Genomic DNA, 18585 nt, shown 5'->3' with positions numbered 1-18585 from the left:
ATAGACTAGATGGGGAAATCAAGGCTGTCCTGTGTGCATCAGTGTTTTTTGTTATTCTGCAGAATTCCTTCTCCAGGTGATGGGTCAGGACCCCCTGTCGTATATTATCGGACAAGGGTACATTCAAACAGTTTTGTTATTGTTGTTTTGGGTTTATTGTTTATTTTCTGGATTGGTTTTTAAGACAGGTTCTCATTCTGTAGCCCAGGCTAATCCCAAACTTGCTTCAGCTCTGCCACTGCTGAGATCACGGGGTGAACAACCACCCCCAGCAAATCCTATGATTTTGTTGCGGCCAGTCCCAATTTAGAAAGATTTGGTAGGGGTGAAGGCAAGAACAAGAGCTTGTTTGCATACCTTGAGGAGGAGAGATGTCAGCTCCTATGTAGAAGGATGTTAGTAGCCAGAAACAATGGGTGATATCGAAACTCGTGGCTGGGTGTAGCTTAATGATGAACCCTTGCCCAGCTTGAGCAGTGTGACCTGGGTTCAGCCCAGCAGTACAAACAATCAGTAAGAGAGAAAAGTACTGACTATGTGTGTCACATCACTAGGTGTGGCTGTGCTCACCATGTTCCTTCTTGGAGGTATTTACCCATTTTGCTTCCTTTCCCCAATTACCCTCCATTGGCTGCTTCAAAAGATTAGCTTAGGCAAAGCTGGTTATTTGTCTAGAAGCAGCAGAGAGGAGCAGGATACAGCTAGTGAGCCAGAGTTATCCCCCAGAATGTTTCTTCACTTTCCCCCAGAAGCTGAAAAAAATGCCCTATCCAAAGGCACAGCTGAATGACAGGCCATCTGTGATCACACTCTTCTCCACCCACCCACTTAAAGTTCCCAAATGTTCATCAAGGAGAATGAATTTCTTCTTATGACAGTGCTAGCATTTTCCATGCAAGACAGCTGTTAGTCTCAAAAGGACTGGAAGAAAATTTAGAAGAAATGCCAGCATTAATAATTTGTGTCCTATCCTAAATAGCTAAGGGCTGCCACTCTACCTCCTTATTGATAGGCCTGGCTCTTGAGCTGGCCATCAATTGCACCATTTTATGTGGGATATCTGGTAATCTGTTATATGAAGAAACAAAACAACTTACACAGGCACGCGTGCACATACCTTTGATTAAAAACTTCAAAAAACAGGCAAGGCTAATTAATTTCCTTACTGATAGTCCCTGCAACAACTTAGAGACCCTTTCCTGATGTTCATCCTCTGCAGTTGCCATATGTGTTCCATCGCGGAGTGTGCATGTGTACAGCTGAGGAGGCAGAGTGCAAGCTAACAGCAGTCGCCAAAACGCTGCTGTCTTCTGTTGCTCTGTACAAATCTTTAACTTGAGAGTCTACCTAGGATGACCATTTTGTCTAACGTGCCTGGGACAGTTGTTTCTGTGATCTGTCAAAATCCTTACCAGCACCTCAAAATGAAGACAATTTGTATGACAAATTCTAGACACTCTAGGTTTACTGCTTTGTGGATCCCAGTGTTCCTACTAAGATTTTGAGAACATTTAAATTTATCATTTGTCTGGGATATAGTGTAGTTGTAGTGTTTACTTAACATGCACTAAGCCCTGGGTTTAATCCGTAGCACCACATAAACTTGATGTGGTCTTAGCACACACCTGTGATTCCAGTATTTGGTAGGTAGAGACAAGAGTTTCAGACGTTCAGTGCTAGCCTGGGCTAAAAGGAAGGGTAGGTAGTGAGAGAAGGGAAAACATGGTAGAGTTGGAGCTAAATAGATACAGCTCAGTGCCAGGCATGGAGGTACTTGCCTTTAACCCCACCACTCGAGGCAGAGACAGGCAGATCTATATGTGTTCAAGGCCAGACTGATCTACATAGTGTCAGGACAGCCATGACTGTTGCATAGAGAAACTCCGTCCTGAAAAACCAAGGGGTGGGGGGGCGGAGTGGCGAGAAAGAGATGGCTCAGCAGTTAAGAACACTGACTGCTCTTCCAGAGGGTAGGACTTCAGGTGACTCAGAACCACCTGTAACTTCAGCCTCAGTGAATCTCGCATAAGCAGGCACCTGCCCTGGGCAGACTCAAACCCCTACACAATGAAAATCAAGTATAAATTTTTTTTTTTTTTTTTTTTTTTAGCTTTATTTACCTTTTCTGTATATCTGCATGTACACCTGAATGCCAGAAGGGGCCATCAGATCACATTATAGATGGTTATGAGCCACCATGTGTTTGCTGAGAATTGAACTCACAACCTTTTGAAGGGCAGCCAGTGCCTTTAACCATTGAGCCATCTCTCCAGCCCCCAAGTATAAATCTTTTAAGGAAAAAAAGTCTTTTACTGGCATGGTGGTGCATGACTTTAATCCCAACTCTGGAGGCAGAGAACTGCCTAGTCTGCATGGAGAGGCTAGGAATTCAGAGCTGTATAGATCTTGTCTCAAAAAAAAAAAGTTTTAAAAATTTTGTTATGCTTTGTTATTTTAAAAATCATGTGTGTTCATGCTTATATGTCTGCCTGGTGTGTGTGGGTACATGTGCCATCGTGTACCTGTGGTGGTCAGGGGACAAATTTTGGGAGTTGATTCTTTCCTTCTCCTTTATTTGGGCTCCAGTAGTCTCCGTTTATCAAACTTCATAGCAAGCAGTTACCCAGTGAGCCATCTCTCTATCATTTTTTGTATATGTGACAGGGTCTCACTGTAAAGCCCTAGTTGACTTAGAACTTGCTATGTAGACCAGGCAGTTTTTTAAGTGCTTTTTTTGTTTGTTTTGTTTTTGAGACAGGTCCTGCTGTATAGCCCTGGCTAGTCTGGAACTAGTTATGTAAACCAGGCTGCCTTCAACCTCAAATTGATCTGCCTGCCTCTGCCTCCTTCCCACAGGGTTAAAAGTGTGCACCATGCCCACTTAAATGCTATTTTACAAGTGATTGCCTTATGTAAAGGTCATGTGAAAGCACCTTGGAAGCTGAGGCAGGAGAATTTGTTTTAGTTTGAAGCCCTCCTGAATTGTGGCATCCTGAAACTTTATCCCCAACCCTAAAAAGTCCCAGATCATATAACACAGAAAGATGATATTGTAGAAATGCTTTCTCATCCCCGTTTTTCTCATAACTTTTATTTTAGGCTCACTAACAAATTAGTGTTGTCTTACAAAATTTTTATAATTTCATATTTAAAGAGTGTTTCCTTGGTTTTTCGCTTTGATGTTTTCAAGCCTAATTTGTTGGCACAGGCCTATAATCCCAGCTACTCAAGATGCAGAAACAAGAGGATGAGTTCAAGACTTGCCTGAGCTACAAAATTCAAAGAGAGCATGAATGACATAGGGACACTCTATCTAAAAGTAACAAAAGTGAAAGGAGCCTGGGGCCTTATCCCTAGCCAAGATACACTGAATACATGTATATGATATCCCACTGGTAGAGCACTTGCTTATGAACAGGGTCCTAGGTTTGATCCCCAACACCACAAAAAAAAAAAAGTTAGATGCACCATGCGCACATACTTAGATATAAACTTGAGTATACTCTTTCATAATCTGAAGCTAGCTCTTGTTCTGAATATGTTTTGCATTAAGCAAGCACACATGATTGGATCGAGGCAGTAAAACAAGTCTGGTCAAAAGAAATTTAATGTCAGGGCTAGGGATTATATTGCCTAGCATATTTGAGAATTTGGGTTTTGAATACTGATTAAAGACAGCTTCTGACACCTTGTTCTTTATCTCTCTGTGTAGATTCTCAGCGGGAATTCACCAGTAGGCCAGGAACAGGATATGTACCTGTAGAGTTTTGGAAGAAAACAGGTGTGTATCTGTCTGCTGATAGACTGTCTGTACTCACTAGTTTATACAAGATGGGAACCCATATATTAGGGAAAGGTTTGTAACTAGCCTTTCAGTTGTCCATAATGTCCTCCTCATGGGATGTTGCCTTCTCCTATTCTCCCTCTTCCTAATCTGTACATCCCCCGGGCCAAACTACCTATCTGATCGCTGGCAGGTCACAAGTTTGGAATGGATCCCTCTAGACTTTCCATGCTCTTTTGCTGGCTTCCAGTGAAGCATGAAGTACCTAGCCCTTTCTCCATTTTGACAGAAGTTGAATTTATTTCTGCCTAGTCTCCTTGCTAGTATCATACTGTGTTCACACTGCTACCATATTACTTAATTTTGATTTTCTTTTCTAGTGTTTAGTGTTTGGGTAGCACACTGTAGAGCTCTGAGGGCATCTTCAGTCAAGTCATCCCTTGACTTCTACCATGTTTGAACCTGGCTCTTGTTTCCTGCTCTGAACACTCAGCTACCTGGCCAGGGTGCTCCTGGGGATTCTGTTTCCACTTTTCATCTCCCTGTAGGAATACTGGGATTATTAAATGCATGCTTCCACATCCAGTTTTGTGTGGGTTCTACAGATCCAAGTTCATGTCTTATATTTATATGACAAGCACTATATCTACTGAGTATTTCCATAGATCTCCACACTCTTAGTTCTGATCTTGGCACAACTCTTTAACACCCCTCTCTTCCTTTTACTTGTTCCCCAAACAGATTTTCTGTATATGTTTGTGTGTGCCTGCATTATTAGTGTATGTGTACCACATGCACACAGAAGAGGCCAGGATCCTGTCTTGGTGACACTTTTCTATTGCTATGATAAAACACATGATCAAGGCAACATATATAAGAAAACATTTAATTAACTTGTGGTTTCAAAGGGTTAGAGTTCATGAAAGCTGAGCAAAAGCAGTGTTGGCAGCAACAAGTGAGAGCTTACCTTTCAAGCTGAAAGCAGAAGTAGTGAAAAAGAGGTAGCACTGAGAACCTGGAGTCTTTTGAAACCTCAGAGCCCACCCCCAGTGACACACTCACTCAAGGCCACACCTAATCCATCCCAAACAGTTCCACTAACTGGGGACCAAGTATTCAAATGGGGGCCATTTGAGTTCAGATCACCACAGATCCCCTGGGACTGGAATTACAGATGGTTATCAGCTACTGTGTGAATGCTAGGAACCAAACCTAAGTTCTCTGCAAGAGCATGAGTGATCTTAACTGCTGAACCATCTCCATCTCTCCATCGCCTTTTTTTTTTTTTTTTTTTTTTTTTTTTTTTTTTTTTTCCCTGCCTCTGGCTAACTGAAGACTATTCTAGGACTAGCTCTGTGGTTAGACCACAGGTGTACTGTGTTAGGTCTCTCTAGCACCACACAGTTACCAATAGTGGATACGTGCAGGTTTTTGAGTATACGTCTTCCCCTGTACTACATCCCAGTCTTTTTTTCCCCCTTTTCTTATGACATGGTTTCCCTAAGTTGAAATCAACATCCTCTTTCCTCACCTCCAAAGTAGCTGGAACTGTAGGCGTGTTAATTTATAATTTGATGCCAAAACCAGTAGTATGTTAAGAACAGTTTGGAAATACTCTTAGAAATGAGGAGAAAAAAAAAATGTATCTTTCTTTGGTTGGTTTGCGTTTTGAGACAGGGTTTCCTGGACTCGCTTTGTAAACCAGGCTGGCCTCAGATTCACAGAGAGCCACCTGCGTCTGCTTCCCCGAGTGCTGGGATCACAGGAATGCACTACCATACCCAGCAGAAATAATGTATCTTATATTGATTTTTAAATGAGGTAGATGGCTGGAGAGATGGCTCAGAGGTTAAGAGCACTGGCTTCTCTTCCATTGGTCCTGAGTTCAATTCCCAGCAACTGGATGGTAGCTCCTAACCATCTATAATGAGATCTGGCCCCCTCTTCTGGCATTTAGGTGTACATGCAGGCAGAATACTATATACATAATAAATAAATAAATCTTTTTAAAAATTTTTAATCCTACTTTGGAATTTGGGGTTGAGGGGAGAGCTGGGCACAGTGGCTCAACACTCAGGGAGGCAGAGGCAGGTGGATTTCTGTGAGTTTGAGGCCAGGCTGGTTTACAAGGCGATTCCAGGACAGCCAAGGCTACACAGAGAAACCCTGTCTCAAAAAAGGGAGACGGGATGGGTAGAATAGTAGAAACTCACACCAAGAGGAAAAGATTGCTATAAACATAATCTTGGAGCTAATGACTTTGACTGTTTGAGACTACCTTTGTTAACTGGTAGGTGCCCAAATTGTTGTTGGGCCATCTAGGTCTTAAGTCCTTACGGTGTTCCCTGTGACCTAGACAACCTCTAGTAAGATAGCTATCCAAACTATGACTTTGTTTGGTTTTGGTCTTTTTTTATGTCTGGTAGCTCTGTCTGACCTGGAACTTGCTGGCCTCAAACTCTGCCTGCCTCTGCCTCCCAAGTGGCACCTCTACTGCCCAGTACTGTTTTTGTTTTTAACTAATTTGCTCTTAATTTCTGGAGGCAAAATATACCTGGGGGAATGAGTAAAAAGCACCCAAAATCTACCTAACAAGTGTTAAAGGGTAGTGTAGATATCCGAGATGAGAAGTCTGGAGTCCTTGACCTCTGGTGAGATCTGTACTATAGGAAGTTCTAACACAGTCTCATTTAATGCTGAACAGGAAAGAGCCAAGCTGTTAGAGGTTTTCTTGTGGACTTTGGGAAGTGTTTTACATTCATACTCAGTTTTTGCTAAGGCCCTTGACCTAGCAATCCATATTTATCCAAGTTCTCCCTGGTTGGTTGTACCTGGATGCCTCCAGGCACTTCAATAATCTCACTTGCCTGCTCTTTTTGTGTGCCCATTTCATTGTGTAAAGCCACCATTGTCCTTTAGCACCACCCCCAGACTACCTTGACTCCTAAGTAGCTTTGCAGACTCAGAACCTCATCTCTCAGCTAATTTCATGCCCAGTTTCCCAGTTGCCTTTTCCCATTGTATACAACTCTAGAAGTTCACATTTTCTTTAGAAAATAAAATATTAAAAATATTTTTTATACTTTCTTGACCCTTGTAGATTTGACAGCATTTCTCCTTGAAACTATAGTCTCTTATTTTGACAGATGGCACCAAAGCAACTGGGATACTTGATCATATACAGAACAATGGTGTCTACTTTCCTCTATATTCCCAGCTTTTGCACAGTGTCTACCTCCATGTTTATGCCTAACAGTTGCATCACTGGGTGAGCTCTTGTATGAATAATGTGTTTGCTTCATGTTCACCCCTAAACATCTTTTCACTATTTTTTTCTTAGAAATACTGTGGCTAGCTAACTGAGTATGTTGGCATGCGCCCATAATCTCACTATTGGGAAGCAGATATAGGAGGATTGTGACAAGTTTGAGGCTAGCCTAGGCTATCTAGTGAGAACCTACCAAACCTTTCCTCCTTGGCCCCTGCTCCTCTCCTCTACTTCCCAGTGCTGTGGGTTGGAAGGGAAAAGGTTTCTTTGCCAGTTTATTTTACTGTTGCTTTCTTCCAGAAGAAGCTGTGAATAAGGTGAAAATTCAGGCCATGTCAGAAGTACAAAAGGCTGTAGCTGAGGCAGAACAAAAAGCCTTTGAAGTGATTGCAACTGAGAGAGCTCGAATGGAGCAAACCATAGCGGATGTCAAACGGCAGGCTGCAGAAGATGCTTTCCTGGTCATCAATGAGCAAGAGGAGTCCACAGAGGTCAGAGCTATGCTAGACTATAGGCTGGGCTGGGTGGCTGAAGGGGTGGGCGAGCCCACTGTTGGTCACTGAGGTGCTGGGTAGGAAGAGTCCAGTCTTGAATTAGATGATGGGATTTTTAGCCAATACCAAGAGACTGTTTTTCTTTAAGTTATGTCAGAACAGTTCGACCATTCTTTTGTATTCATTATATTTTATCAAACACACACTTCAGCTTCCATGTAGTAGTTTGTCCCATTACATGATAATGATAGTGATGATGTGGTAAGCTTGTTACATGGAGATGGATACCCAGCTATGCGCACTCAGGAAGTCTGGATCCCAGGCTTTGAATGACATTCTAGCTTTAGCACGTGTGGGCCTCAGGTTTCCCATCTTACAATGCTGGGAAGGAGCCAGTAGGCCTGTTTTATACTCAGGTCAAGCATTCTGAGTTAAGAGAGAAAGTTGTCTTTCTTCCCTAACTAGTACTATAGCCAGGCTTTGAGATAGGCCTCTGCCATTCTAGTGTCCTTGTAGACAAGAAGGTAGTTGTTAAGTTGTTGATAGCTTCACCATACTAGAACATTTAATTTAAAAAAAAAAAAAAAAAAAACTTTAACCAGTAGGTCCTGGGAATGTTCAGCTCACATGTCACTAGTTGATTCTTCCCAAAGATAGCAAAGGACTTAGGAGTCAGTGCTGGGCCTGACTGACAGGATTAGGGGTTTTTTTTGTTTTTTTAATGTGTTGTCTTTGCTCCCAGCTATCTAGGGGAAATGGTAAGTTGTATGTTTAGTAACTGTCCTGCTGTTTTTATGGCTGTTCTGTGAGCCCTCAGGAAACTGTGCTCGGCCCTTAAATTCTACCACAGAATTTCTGTGGTAGCTAAGCTCAGGAGTATTTGCCCCACTCTGAGTAAATGTTACATGTAGTAAAAAAAAAAAGTTCCGAGCTCCACTTGAGTGCCCTTGAGTACAGACTACAGTCTCCCTTAGCTCATCTGCTGTATGACATGACAGTGAAGAAAATAGGCACAGAGGACAAAGGAAGCAGTAGCACAGCCACCTCCCTCTTCATTTATCCTAGTTTCCAGGAAGATAACTTTGGAGTAAAATCTCAGTTTTACTGTATTTCTTTAAAAATCTTTGTTAAAAGATGAAAAATTGTCAGTAAAAACGGTGAAGATGAGAGTTACAGAAAATGTTTGTTCAAGCTCAAATGTGGATGTATGGTCTTCAGAAGGTAGTTGTGAGATCTGGGCCAGGTGACCTGTGCCCATGATATTGGCATTTGGGAGGTGAGAAACAGGAGGATCAATCATTAAAGGTCATCCTCAGAGGACTCATCCACACGTACGTAGCTCCACAGCCCTTGCTCTACCATGCAGATGACAAGTGACAGTGGCGAGCCTGCCCCTCAAGATGTCAGCAGCCACTAACTGATGCCTGTGTCTTGCAGAACTGCTGGAACTGTGGCCGAAAAGCCAGTGAGACGTGCAGTGGCTGCAATATTGCTCGCTACTGTGGTTCCTTCTGCCAACATAAGGACTGGGAACGGCATCACCGCCTCTGTGGCCAGAGTCTGCATGGCCACAGTCCTCACAGTCAGAGCCGGCCACTGCTCCCTGGAGGCCGAGGCTCAGCCAGGTCTGCTGACTGCAGTGTGCCCAGCCCAGCCCTGGACAAGACCTCAGCCACCACCTCACGTTCCTCAACACCTGCATCTGTGACAGCCATCGATGCCAACGGACTCTGAGCCACACAGACTCCACCTGCCCTGATGACCACTCCACATGGCAGAATGCTTACGCCAGGGAGCTGGCAATTAGAACAAATAGCTGTTGGGTCATCAGCAGGAAAAGTGTCAGGAAGCATCAAAAGGCACGCCACTACTTCTCTGGGATTTGCCACGTGTCCTAGGAAGAACTAGTGTGTCATTCTCTGTACACAGAAGTTGCTTGAGCTGCCTCCTCCATGGCTTTCCTGATGTTTCTCTTCCAGCTAAAGCTGGCATGACCCATCCCCGTCTCAGTGTACACCACCAGCTCCCTCCGACTCCTTGCATCAGCAGATTGTCAGGAGTGCCCCAGCAGGCACCTGTGTCCCACAGTGTCCAACAGTAGAGGCCTGAAGACTGGTAGCAGGCTGAAGAGGAGGCCCTTCCTCTCTCTGCCTCCAAACAGTTACTTGTGCCCCATGTCTACCCTTAGGTGATACTGATTGGCCTATCAGAGACTTGGGTAACAGAAAAGCAGTATTCAGGACTCCTTCCTGAGCTGCCCAGACCTGTTAAGATACTCAGAAATGCAAGATAGAAGTCACCAGTAAAGTCCAGTAATGATAAAAATTTCAGTCAGTCTTCCCAAGCACCAGATCATTTTGGACAAGATTTTCCAACCTGGGCAGCTTCAATAGTTTGGAACATCCCCACACGCATACTCCAAAGTTTCACTTGATTTTGCTTGTGCAAAAAATAATCTCCATCGCATGGATTGGTCTGAGAGAGGATGAATCCATTGTATGAGTCTTTTCTCTGAGCATGTTAGCCAAACTAAAATATTCAGTGGATCTTGGAAATGCAGAACCCTCTGGCACTGCTTGACTGTTTGACACAGTCATCTTGTTCCTTTTTTCTCAGACTGTGCATGTCTGCATCACCGGGGATGTCTCTTGCACATAGGTTCTCTTTGACACCTGTCAGACTACACTTTGAGCAGTGCTCCTGACCTTGATTGGAGTATTCCCACCTGGTTGTGTGGCATCATGCCACCTCATGGGTTCATTATCAGATGAACATTCTCAGCCTCCTTTTTCTGTGCTATAGCATCCCTCACAGCTCAGAGTCTGTGAAGTATGGGAACTGTATTGAAGAGCCTGACCTATTTTTCTTCCCATCTTCAGAAGTTTTTCGAATTACCTGATTCTCTAAATAGAACATCATCTGTACCCCATTCATCAGGCCAACTGCTGCCTCACACCTTTTTCCCTTGCCATTTTTTGAAGTTTGTTATTAGTTGCCAGAGGACTTTGCCTTACCACTCAGGGTCCTCCAGCATCCTCTTGCCCTGTACAGTCAGTTGGGATGAATCAGTGCCCTTGATCCTGTTGGCTTTTGGAAGCCGTGGTCACCTTTTGTACAATGATGAAGTCTGAATACTAGCCTGTGGCCCATAAAAGCCTGGATGATATTGTCCTTGCTTACAATTATGACTGATTTTATGATACTGAGTCCCTGCCCGATTTTAACAAGGATTTTCAGTATTAGAAACTTAGACCTTTAAAATATTATTTCAGCATAGAATACCCAAGACCCACTACTTACTATAGTGACAGTGCAGCCTGGCCTCCCTGGTCCCATTCCTATCAGTCTAATACCCCAGCCACTGGGGACAGCATTATTTTACTAGGTAGAGTCAATACTAGACAGCATTTGCCCATATTCTCAGATACAAGAGAGTCTATAGAGTTACAATCTTGTGGCCACAGGACTGACTATACCAGGTAATTGGCATAAAGAGCTGGAACCAAAACGTTACTACTTGCCAGGTTGGAAATCAGTTTCTACAGCAAAGGTTTAAGGGTACAGGACCTAGCCTACTTTCGTGGACTACGTTGGTTGCCCTGACCGATTGTTTCTATAGTGCTGTTGGGGACTGCTTAGCCTTTGTGCCCTTCACAGGTTTGTCTACAGACCTTGACAGTACTTCTTCACACTGTATAGCTCAGTTCTCAGACTTGTCACTGGCTCGCCTCTAGTAAGCATCACCCTTTAAATGGCATCTGCTGAAGACTTGCTTTTCAGATTTAAGGAGTTTCTATCTCTAGTTCTCCAGCAGCATCTAAGGTAGGAGCTGGGGTTATTATATGCGAGTCCTGGCCCCACACTTCAGTTCTAGTCTGCTAATATGACCCATTACTGGGCTGGGAATGAACAGAAAGTTTCCACTCATCCACACCAAGAAAAGAAGAAACAGCTGAGTCAGGCTGCTCAGAGGTCTGGCCTCTGCAGTAACTATTTGGGGAACAAAATGGTCAGGGCTTCATCCTCTGCCAAGTGAGAGATAAGATTGCAGAAACCGGACAGAGGTAGCCACAGTGGGAGACATGCACCATTCCTCACTCTAGCAAATGGTGAAGACTTAGTGAAGCTAGGTTGGGACCTGGCTTATTTAGTAGTGTGGCTATCATGCTGAAGGCCTGGATTTGATTTCCAGCATGACATAAACCAGCCATGTGGTACATATAATTCCAACATTTGGGAGGTGGGAGCAGGACCACCAGAATCTTAAGCTCATCCTTAGCTACATAGCAAGTTTGAGACCTGTCTAACAAAAAGACACATTGAACGGTCCCTGCAGCTCCATTAGATTGGCTCATGCAGGCAGGTGGTGGTGAGGACATGGGCTGAGTATCGTTTTCTGGAGGCCAAAGTCATATGCTGCCATGGATCTGTGTGGAAACCACCTGTTTTCCCTCCTCAGGTCTATACAGGCTGTTACCTTCTGCAGTATGGACTCCTCTCATTTGATCTCCAGGAAGTGCTTCACATCTTGATGTGAACTCTAGCTTCCAGAGGGGAAGTCTACATTTTACTTAGTATAGCCCTGTCTCAAAAGATGAAGTGACCTGGTACTCCTCATTACTTTCTCATAGAGGGTGAAGACATTTTTTTGAGTGGTTCTGGAAACTATCTCAGCAAGTGTGTAAGGACTCAACAGAACTGCAAGTGTATGTTAGTGGATTCTCCCTGGAGCATAAGGAATGAGCAGATGGCCATCGTCCTGGAAACTGCAGACGGGATTGTGGGTTGAATAAACCATTACAAATAGGACACATCTTGGAGGCTTTCTTCAGAACTGGACTAAAACCAAGGTTTCCAGGCTTCTGGCTCAGGAGACTAAGCTAGTGTGCATTGATGAATGTTAGCTATTTGCAGAGAACTGGGTGGTGGCATGTTTGAACCAAATGTGGGAAAAGCCAGAAGGAACTGAGCTGGCCAGCGTGGGCCAGCTGGCCAGCTGTGGGAGACCCTTGACCTAGCAGCTGCTTAGCAGAGCCTGCCCACTCAAGTATATTCCTGTAAAGCCAAAATGCTGACTACCTGCTTCTGCCTCGTGTTGACACCCATTTCCAAAGATGATGGAGCACGTGTGAACCAGGAGGAAGCTAAGGTGGGAGGTGATGATTCACCCTACCATCTCTCCTCCTACAGCCTGGGAGGTGATGCTTCCCACTCAGACCCCATCTTGTCAGGCCTCCAGCTGCCCAGTGTAAACTGTCAATGCTTATACCAAAAAGGCATGTGCAGCTGGTGTCTGTCAGGGACAGCCCAGTCCCTGCCTTGTAGTTGGCCAGGGAGAAGCTGCAACAGTTGTTGAGTGAATGGTTGAAAGGGCTGTTTGATATAAGGCCTTCATTCCACTCCTGTGGCTTTCCAAGTTCCTGATGAGACTACAAAGGCTCCATCCATACAGAAAACCAATAATGTAAATAAATAGAAAGCCAAGCCTGCAAGCATGGTTTGCAGAGGCGGGTGATGAATGTGAAGCCACCCGCAGGATGCATTTGGGTCTGGTTTTTCTGTGCTTTTGTCATTTGACTCAATAGGGAACTTTTGTTACTTAACTCTGTGCATAACTTATTTAATGTACTGTATAAATGAACCAAAACTGTTAAATATGTATTTAGTTTGTTCTACTTAAAGTAGTTAATAAAAATGCTATATTCCTTTTCTGACTCCAGCTGAACTAGGCCTGGGCAAAATAGGACAGTGGTGATAATGTGAATGCTCAGCGGCCTGCTGCGGGCATCGACATGCACCGCACATGCACACCCTCTCCCCTCCCCCACCCCAGGTCTCTGAAGGGTCACCGGGGCACTAACCATCCTTGCAAGCAGGAAGGAGAGGTAGACTGCTAAGGAGAAAGGTTCTAACACACAAGTCCTGGAGGGTTTGCAGGTGAACCTCTATGAAGCTAGTTGGAGCCGCCACCTGTCCCAGGGAGGCCTAGGTGACCATGCTGACTGCAGTTGAGTGCCAACAGTAATGTACAGATACCTAGTTCCTTCAGCTTTTCTCCAGTGAGAATGTTCACCCATACCTAGGGAACAAAACAGGTTTTTTTCCAAGTAACTGTTATTTCCGTATAAAGTTTCAACATAAACATACTTGAGCCTGTGAGGTTTTTGTGTCCTTTCTGTACTGATGTTAAGGCTTAATCGCACTTAATGGTTGTATAACGTTTCTGAGCCTTCATTCAGCCTCATTGTGTTTTCAGGCGCCCTCTGGAGGACGAAACGGGGCATGCTGCTTCTGCTTCCTTTGCAGAGCTGCCACTGCCCCCCCCCCCCCCCCCCCCGCCCGTTTCAGCCTTTTCTGCGGCTGCCTCTATCCCTTGAGTGAGTTCAGATGGTGTTTTCTGGGTACATTTAGGAAGTTCCAGAAGAGCGCAGGTTTTAGCCTTTTTCTCATGCTTTCTCTACCTTCCTTTGACATCTAGGCCCCAAGGCTTGGCCTTGGAACATTGTAGAACCGAGGAAAACCTTTAATCACTGTCCCAGCTTTAGCTAGGATACTGCCACCCAAGGATGCCCACTTTCAGTGCCTTCCACACTTGACAGCAAGTAGTAATTGGAACCAGGGCAAAACATGTGACTGCATATGTCTCCTATAAATCGGGATGCTGGCAGTGCCTACCTACCCCTTGGGTTGTGAGGGTGAAATGTGATTATAAGAGAGCCAAGTGGTGTATGTGGGTAGCTGTTAAGTCAAGGATAACCAAACTTGAATCTGAAGAACCACAGAAGTTAGGTATACAATAAGGGACAGGGTGGGGGACAGATCTTGTTGGAAAAGGGAAATAGGATTGATATGGATGAATGGAGTGGCTGGAACAGAATCAAGTAGAAGGACAACAGCCAAAATGAGCCCTTGCAGGAACTTTCTAAAATATATACATATGTGAAGGTCATCTAAAGAAAATCACTAAGTAATGGAGAAGAAAGAACCCCAACTGCTCATCGCCAAATGAAACTTCCAGTACTGGGGTTGTGTTACATCTAATTTGAACTGTTGGCCAAGGGGTCCCATGGGAATCCCTAAGCAACCCAGGCCATTGCCAAGACTGCAGGTTGCTCCCACAAACTGATGGGCAAGGCATTGCTTAAGAGAACACCTTCACAACTCATTGAACAGGGAGAAGTTGACCTGATGCCCACATAGAGCTTCTCCCCTACTCTCAGTATCGTCTTTGGCACAGGAAGGGCCTCTGCATGCTATCCAAAGCAACACAGCCACACAGCCACACAGCCACAAACCCTTTGATCTACAATGGTGTTCTGCCTGCAAGATATGGTGGCACAGAACATGAGGCAGAAACCAACTGATACCTGGTTTGACTTAAGGCCTAATCTAAAAGATGAAACCCATATGTGACACTGCTTGGATGACCAAGAACCTGTGACTTGATAGTCTGGGGAGCTAGGGTAAAACTGTTCTTTAAAGAAGAGAGAGAAAGAGAAAGAAGAAAGAAACAAGCCTGGTTTACAGAGTGAGTTCCAGGATAGCCAGGGCTACACAGAAAAATTAACAAAAAAAGAATGACTCCCTCGCTACCCTACCTTATAGTCCTCTCATTTTATCTTCTCAGAGGCTGCATCAACAGGAGCTGGTGTACAAGAAGCTAAGGTGCTATAAACTGGGCATTGTCTAGGTTTGCTGCACCTGACCTAGCCCTAAGCCAAACCCCAGTCACAGGTACAGGCAGTTGATGGTGGGGTGACAGCTAGGTAAAGAGCCAGAACCTTCTGGCTTCAGGACTCAGCCCGTCATGACCTGGTTGCTAACATTTTGTTATCACAAAGCACATCTCCAGTAGATGTTACAGAGTCAGTCATAGCAGGCTCTGAGGGAAAGAGCTGTAGGAGGTGATGCCGAGGGGTCTGGAGAGATGGCTTGGAGGTTAAGAGTACTGTTCTTCCAAAGGTCCTGAGCTCAATTCCCAGTAATCACATGATGGCTCACAACCATTTGCAATGAGATCTGGTGCCCCTTTCTGTTGTGCAGGCCTAAACATAGGCAGAACCCTGTATATATATATATTATTAAAAGAAAAAAAAAAAATCCCAAGTTCATGACTTTAGCCTGCTGCTAAAGGTGAGGCAGTGTCTCTAGAGTAGATGCCAGTGAGAGACCAAAGAGAGATGACTGTGGCTGGGGATGGCCCATCAGCCTGCATGTGATTTAGATAAAGGGGACTTCATGAATTGGGAGTGGAAAAGGCCTTGATTTTCAGACAAATGATTCAATGGAGAAGAAAGAAGAAAATAGGAGCCATTGAAGAGCCAGTGACTAAAGGGATGTGGTGACCACAGCAATGAAGACTGAGGGCCCCTCCTGGGACATAGTGCAGCCGCGTGTTAGGATACGGATACAGACAGAGAGGAGGGGAGTACACATCATTAAAGACACGGCATGCCCCAGTATCCCCGCCTTAGGCTCCTTCCTGTTGCTGAGACTCCAGACTCACACCTACACCTTGGACCTTGCCTGATCTCCGATTACTCCCTCTTCATTCTGTCCTTTTTCACCTTTCTGCAGCTCTCCTGCCTGACCTCCACCCTCTCCATCCACTAAGATTTTCCCTGCTTAAGCTTGGAGAGCTCAAACCAAGTTGTTCTCTCCTAAAGGACTCTCAGCAGGATACATACCCCCTTCCAGCTTCAGTGTTCTCCCTAGTAGCTCTGAGCCTTCAGTAGGGGAGCAAGCGGCTTGTTCAATAAGTTAGTTGGACCTGGTAACAAAGGCCTGTCTAATCACAGCATCTCCGGAGGCTGAGGAAGGGGAATGAAAAGTTCAAGGCCTGCATTGGAAACTTACTGAGATCTTATCAACGGAAAGTTAAAATACATAACTTACATGGCAATGCATGGTAAGGCAGGAGGCTCGCCCAAGTGTCACACCTCAAAACTAAGATAAATGAAAAGGCAGCTGGGCAGGGTGGTGCCCGCCTGTAATCACAGCACTTGGGGAGACAGAGACAGGTGGATACCTGTGAGCTCAAAGCCAGCCTGGTCTACAAAGTGAGTCCACGATAGCTACACAGAGAAACGCTGTCTCAAAGAGCAAAAAAGGAAAAAAGAGAAAGCAGCCAGGAGTGGTGGGCACACCTTTAGTCCCAGCACTCAGAAAGGCAGAGGCAGGTGGATTTCTGTGATTTCAAGCAGCCTGGTCTACAAAGTGAGTCCAGTCCTGGACAGCCAAGGCTACACAGAGAAACCCTGTCTTGAAAAGAAAAAAAGGCTGAGGCTGTAGCTCAGTAGCACAGCACTTGTGTAGCATATGAGTGCAATTCCCAGCACTTGGAAAGAATAAAATAAAAACCAACAACCAGACACCTAGGAGGCAGAGGCAGGTGGATCTCTGTGAGCTCAAGCTACATAGTGAGATCCGGTCTCAAAACAAAATCCTTCAAGGCCAGGTCTAGGCATAGGCCTATGTCCCAGCACTTAGGAAGCTGAGGCAGGAAGATCTCAACAAATTCAAGGCCTGAGGACCTTGTCCCAAAAAAAAAAAGGAAAAAAAATTTTTAAGTTAACTCTTGCTGAACAGTAACCATCCTAGGACATCAGATTAAAGACATACCCCATCAGAGGAGCTGGCTGAGATAATCACCTCTAAGATAGCAGTGGGGCCAGGTGTGGCAGTAAGATAACACCTTTCAGGCCAACCTGGGCTACATAGTAAGAGCTTGTATCAAGACCAAAGAAGCTAATGAGATAGCTCACTCATTGAAGCTTTTAAGAAGACCTGAAGGGTTGGAGTGATGGCTCAGAGGTTAAGAGCACTGGCTGTTCTTCCAGAGGTCCTGACTTCAATTCGCAGCAACCAAGGGTGGCTCACAATCGTCTATACTGAGCTCTGGTGCCCTCTTCTGGCGTGCAGGTGTACATGCAGGCAAAACACTGTATACATAATTAATAGATAAATAAATGAATGGGGGGTGACAACCTGAGGTAGTGGTGGCACTTGCCTTTAATCCCAGCCCTTGGGAGGTAGAGGCAGGTAGGCAGATCTCTGGGAGTTCAAGGCCAGCCTGGTCTACAGATTGAGTTCCAGGGAGGCCAAGGCTACACAGAAAAACCCTGTCTCCAAAACAGAAACAGAAACAAAAACAAAAACAAAACAGTACCTGAGGAACCACACCTGATTGTCCTCTGGCTGACACACACACACAGAGATGTGTTTATCACCTTTGTTCTTCTATGGAGCCCAGAGCTTATCCACTGCAAGTAGCATGCTGCTGTAACTCATTCCTTTAGTTCTGAGTCTATTATTACTGTTTAGGGGGAAATACAACACGGGCCTGAGAGTGGGGTCATCCCTCCAAGGCTAGTTCCCTCTCTTAAGGGGACTGAGACCACAATGTGGGCAGCAAACCTCTCCCAGGAGACTCAGAGCCCGTGTGGAAAAGGAACAGACAACTGGCAGCACATTCTGGAGCCTTCTAGCCCCACAGCATCCAGGCATCTGCTGAGGCCACTGGGAGAGCCACAGAAAAGACCCTGCCTGGAGGCCAGATCTGCACTTCTGCCAGCAGAGTTGCTATTCTGGCCACAACCCAGCACCCAGCAAGGCTCTGGCAGTCAGACACACAGAGACATGAATGAAGCAGCATTCAAACCCTGGCCGCCAGGCTTGGCTTAAAACCTACTGTAGCTTCCAGAATGAAGCTCCTTTAAGGGCTCTGCCTCCCCAGCTGCACTCCCCAGTCTTCCTCCTTCCCCCTGGTCTCTGGAGCCATCTGGTTTGGCTTCCCTTGGTTGACTGGAGTTGAGTGCCCCTGCCACACTGAGCTTGAGATCCCCACGTGAGACAGGTGACATCCATGCCATGCTCTTGTGGTACCACGAACCTCACCATGGAGCACCACTTTAGGTGTCAGGATTAGTCACTAGTCATTAGTCACAAGTAGGAGGCCCCCTGCCCTGCTATAGCGAGGAGGACTCATGCAGGTCAGCCTAGCAGGTTCTGGCATGGGCTAGGTCCCCCTCAAGCAGGCT

At 45.2% G+C, this 18585-nt stretch overlaps 1 protein-coding gene across 4 annotated transcripts in view; it reads left to right on the top strand.

Annotated features, from left to right (window-relative positions):
• Window positions 1–13253, top strand: part of Cbfa2t2 (CBFA2/RUNX1 partner transcriptional co-repressor 2) — a 94384-nt gene extending 81131 nt beyond the window's left edge. For 3 of the 4 annotated variants that reach the window (XM_055602242.1, XM_055602239.1, XM_055602241.1), the window contains 3 exons: window positions 3713–3781; window positions 7353–7543; window positions 8984–13253. In XM_055602242.1, the coding sequence (XP_055458217.1) occupies window positions 3713–3781; window positions 7353–7543; window positions 8984–9280 (557 nt within the window). In that variant the 3' untranslated portion in view covers window positions 9281–13253. The remainder of the gene's footprint in view (window positions 1–3712; window positions 3782–7352; window positions 7544–8983) is intronic. The other variant, XM_055602240.1, reaches the window with a different exon arrangement.
• Window positions 13254–18585: the final 5332 nt, after the last annotated feature.

The sequence above is a fragment of the Psammomys obesus genome, unplaced genomic scaffold, assembly GCF_907164565.1.
Source record: "Psammomys obesus unplaced genomic scaffold, mPsaObe1.curated_primary_1811, whole genome shotgun sequence".
NCBI lineage: Eukaryota > Metazoa > Chordata > Mammalia > Rodentia > Muridae > Psammomys > Psammomys obesus.
Note: the sequence above shows the minus strand (reverse complement) of the source record. Positions and strands in the feature narration are given on the sequence as shown.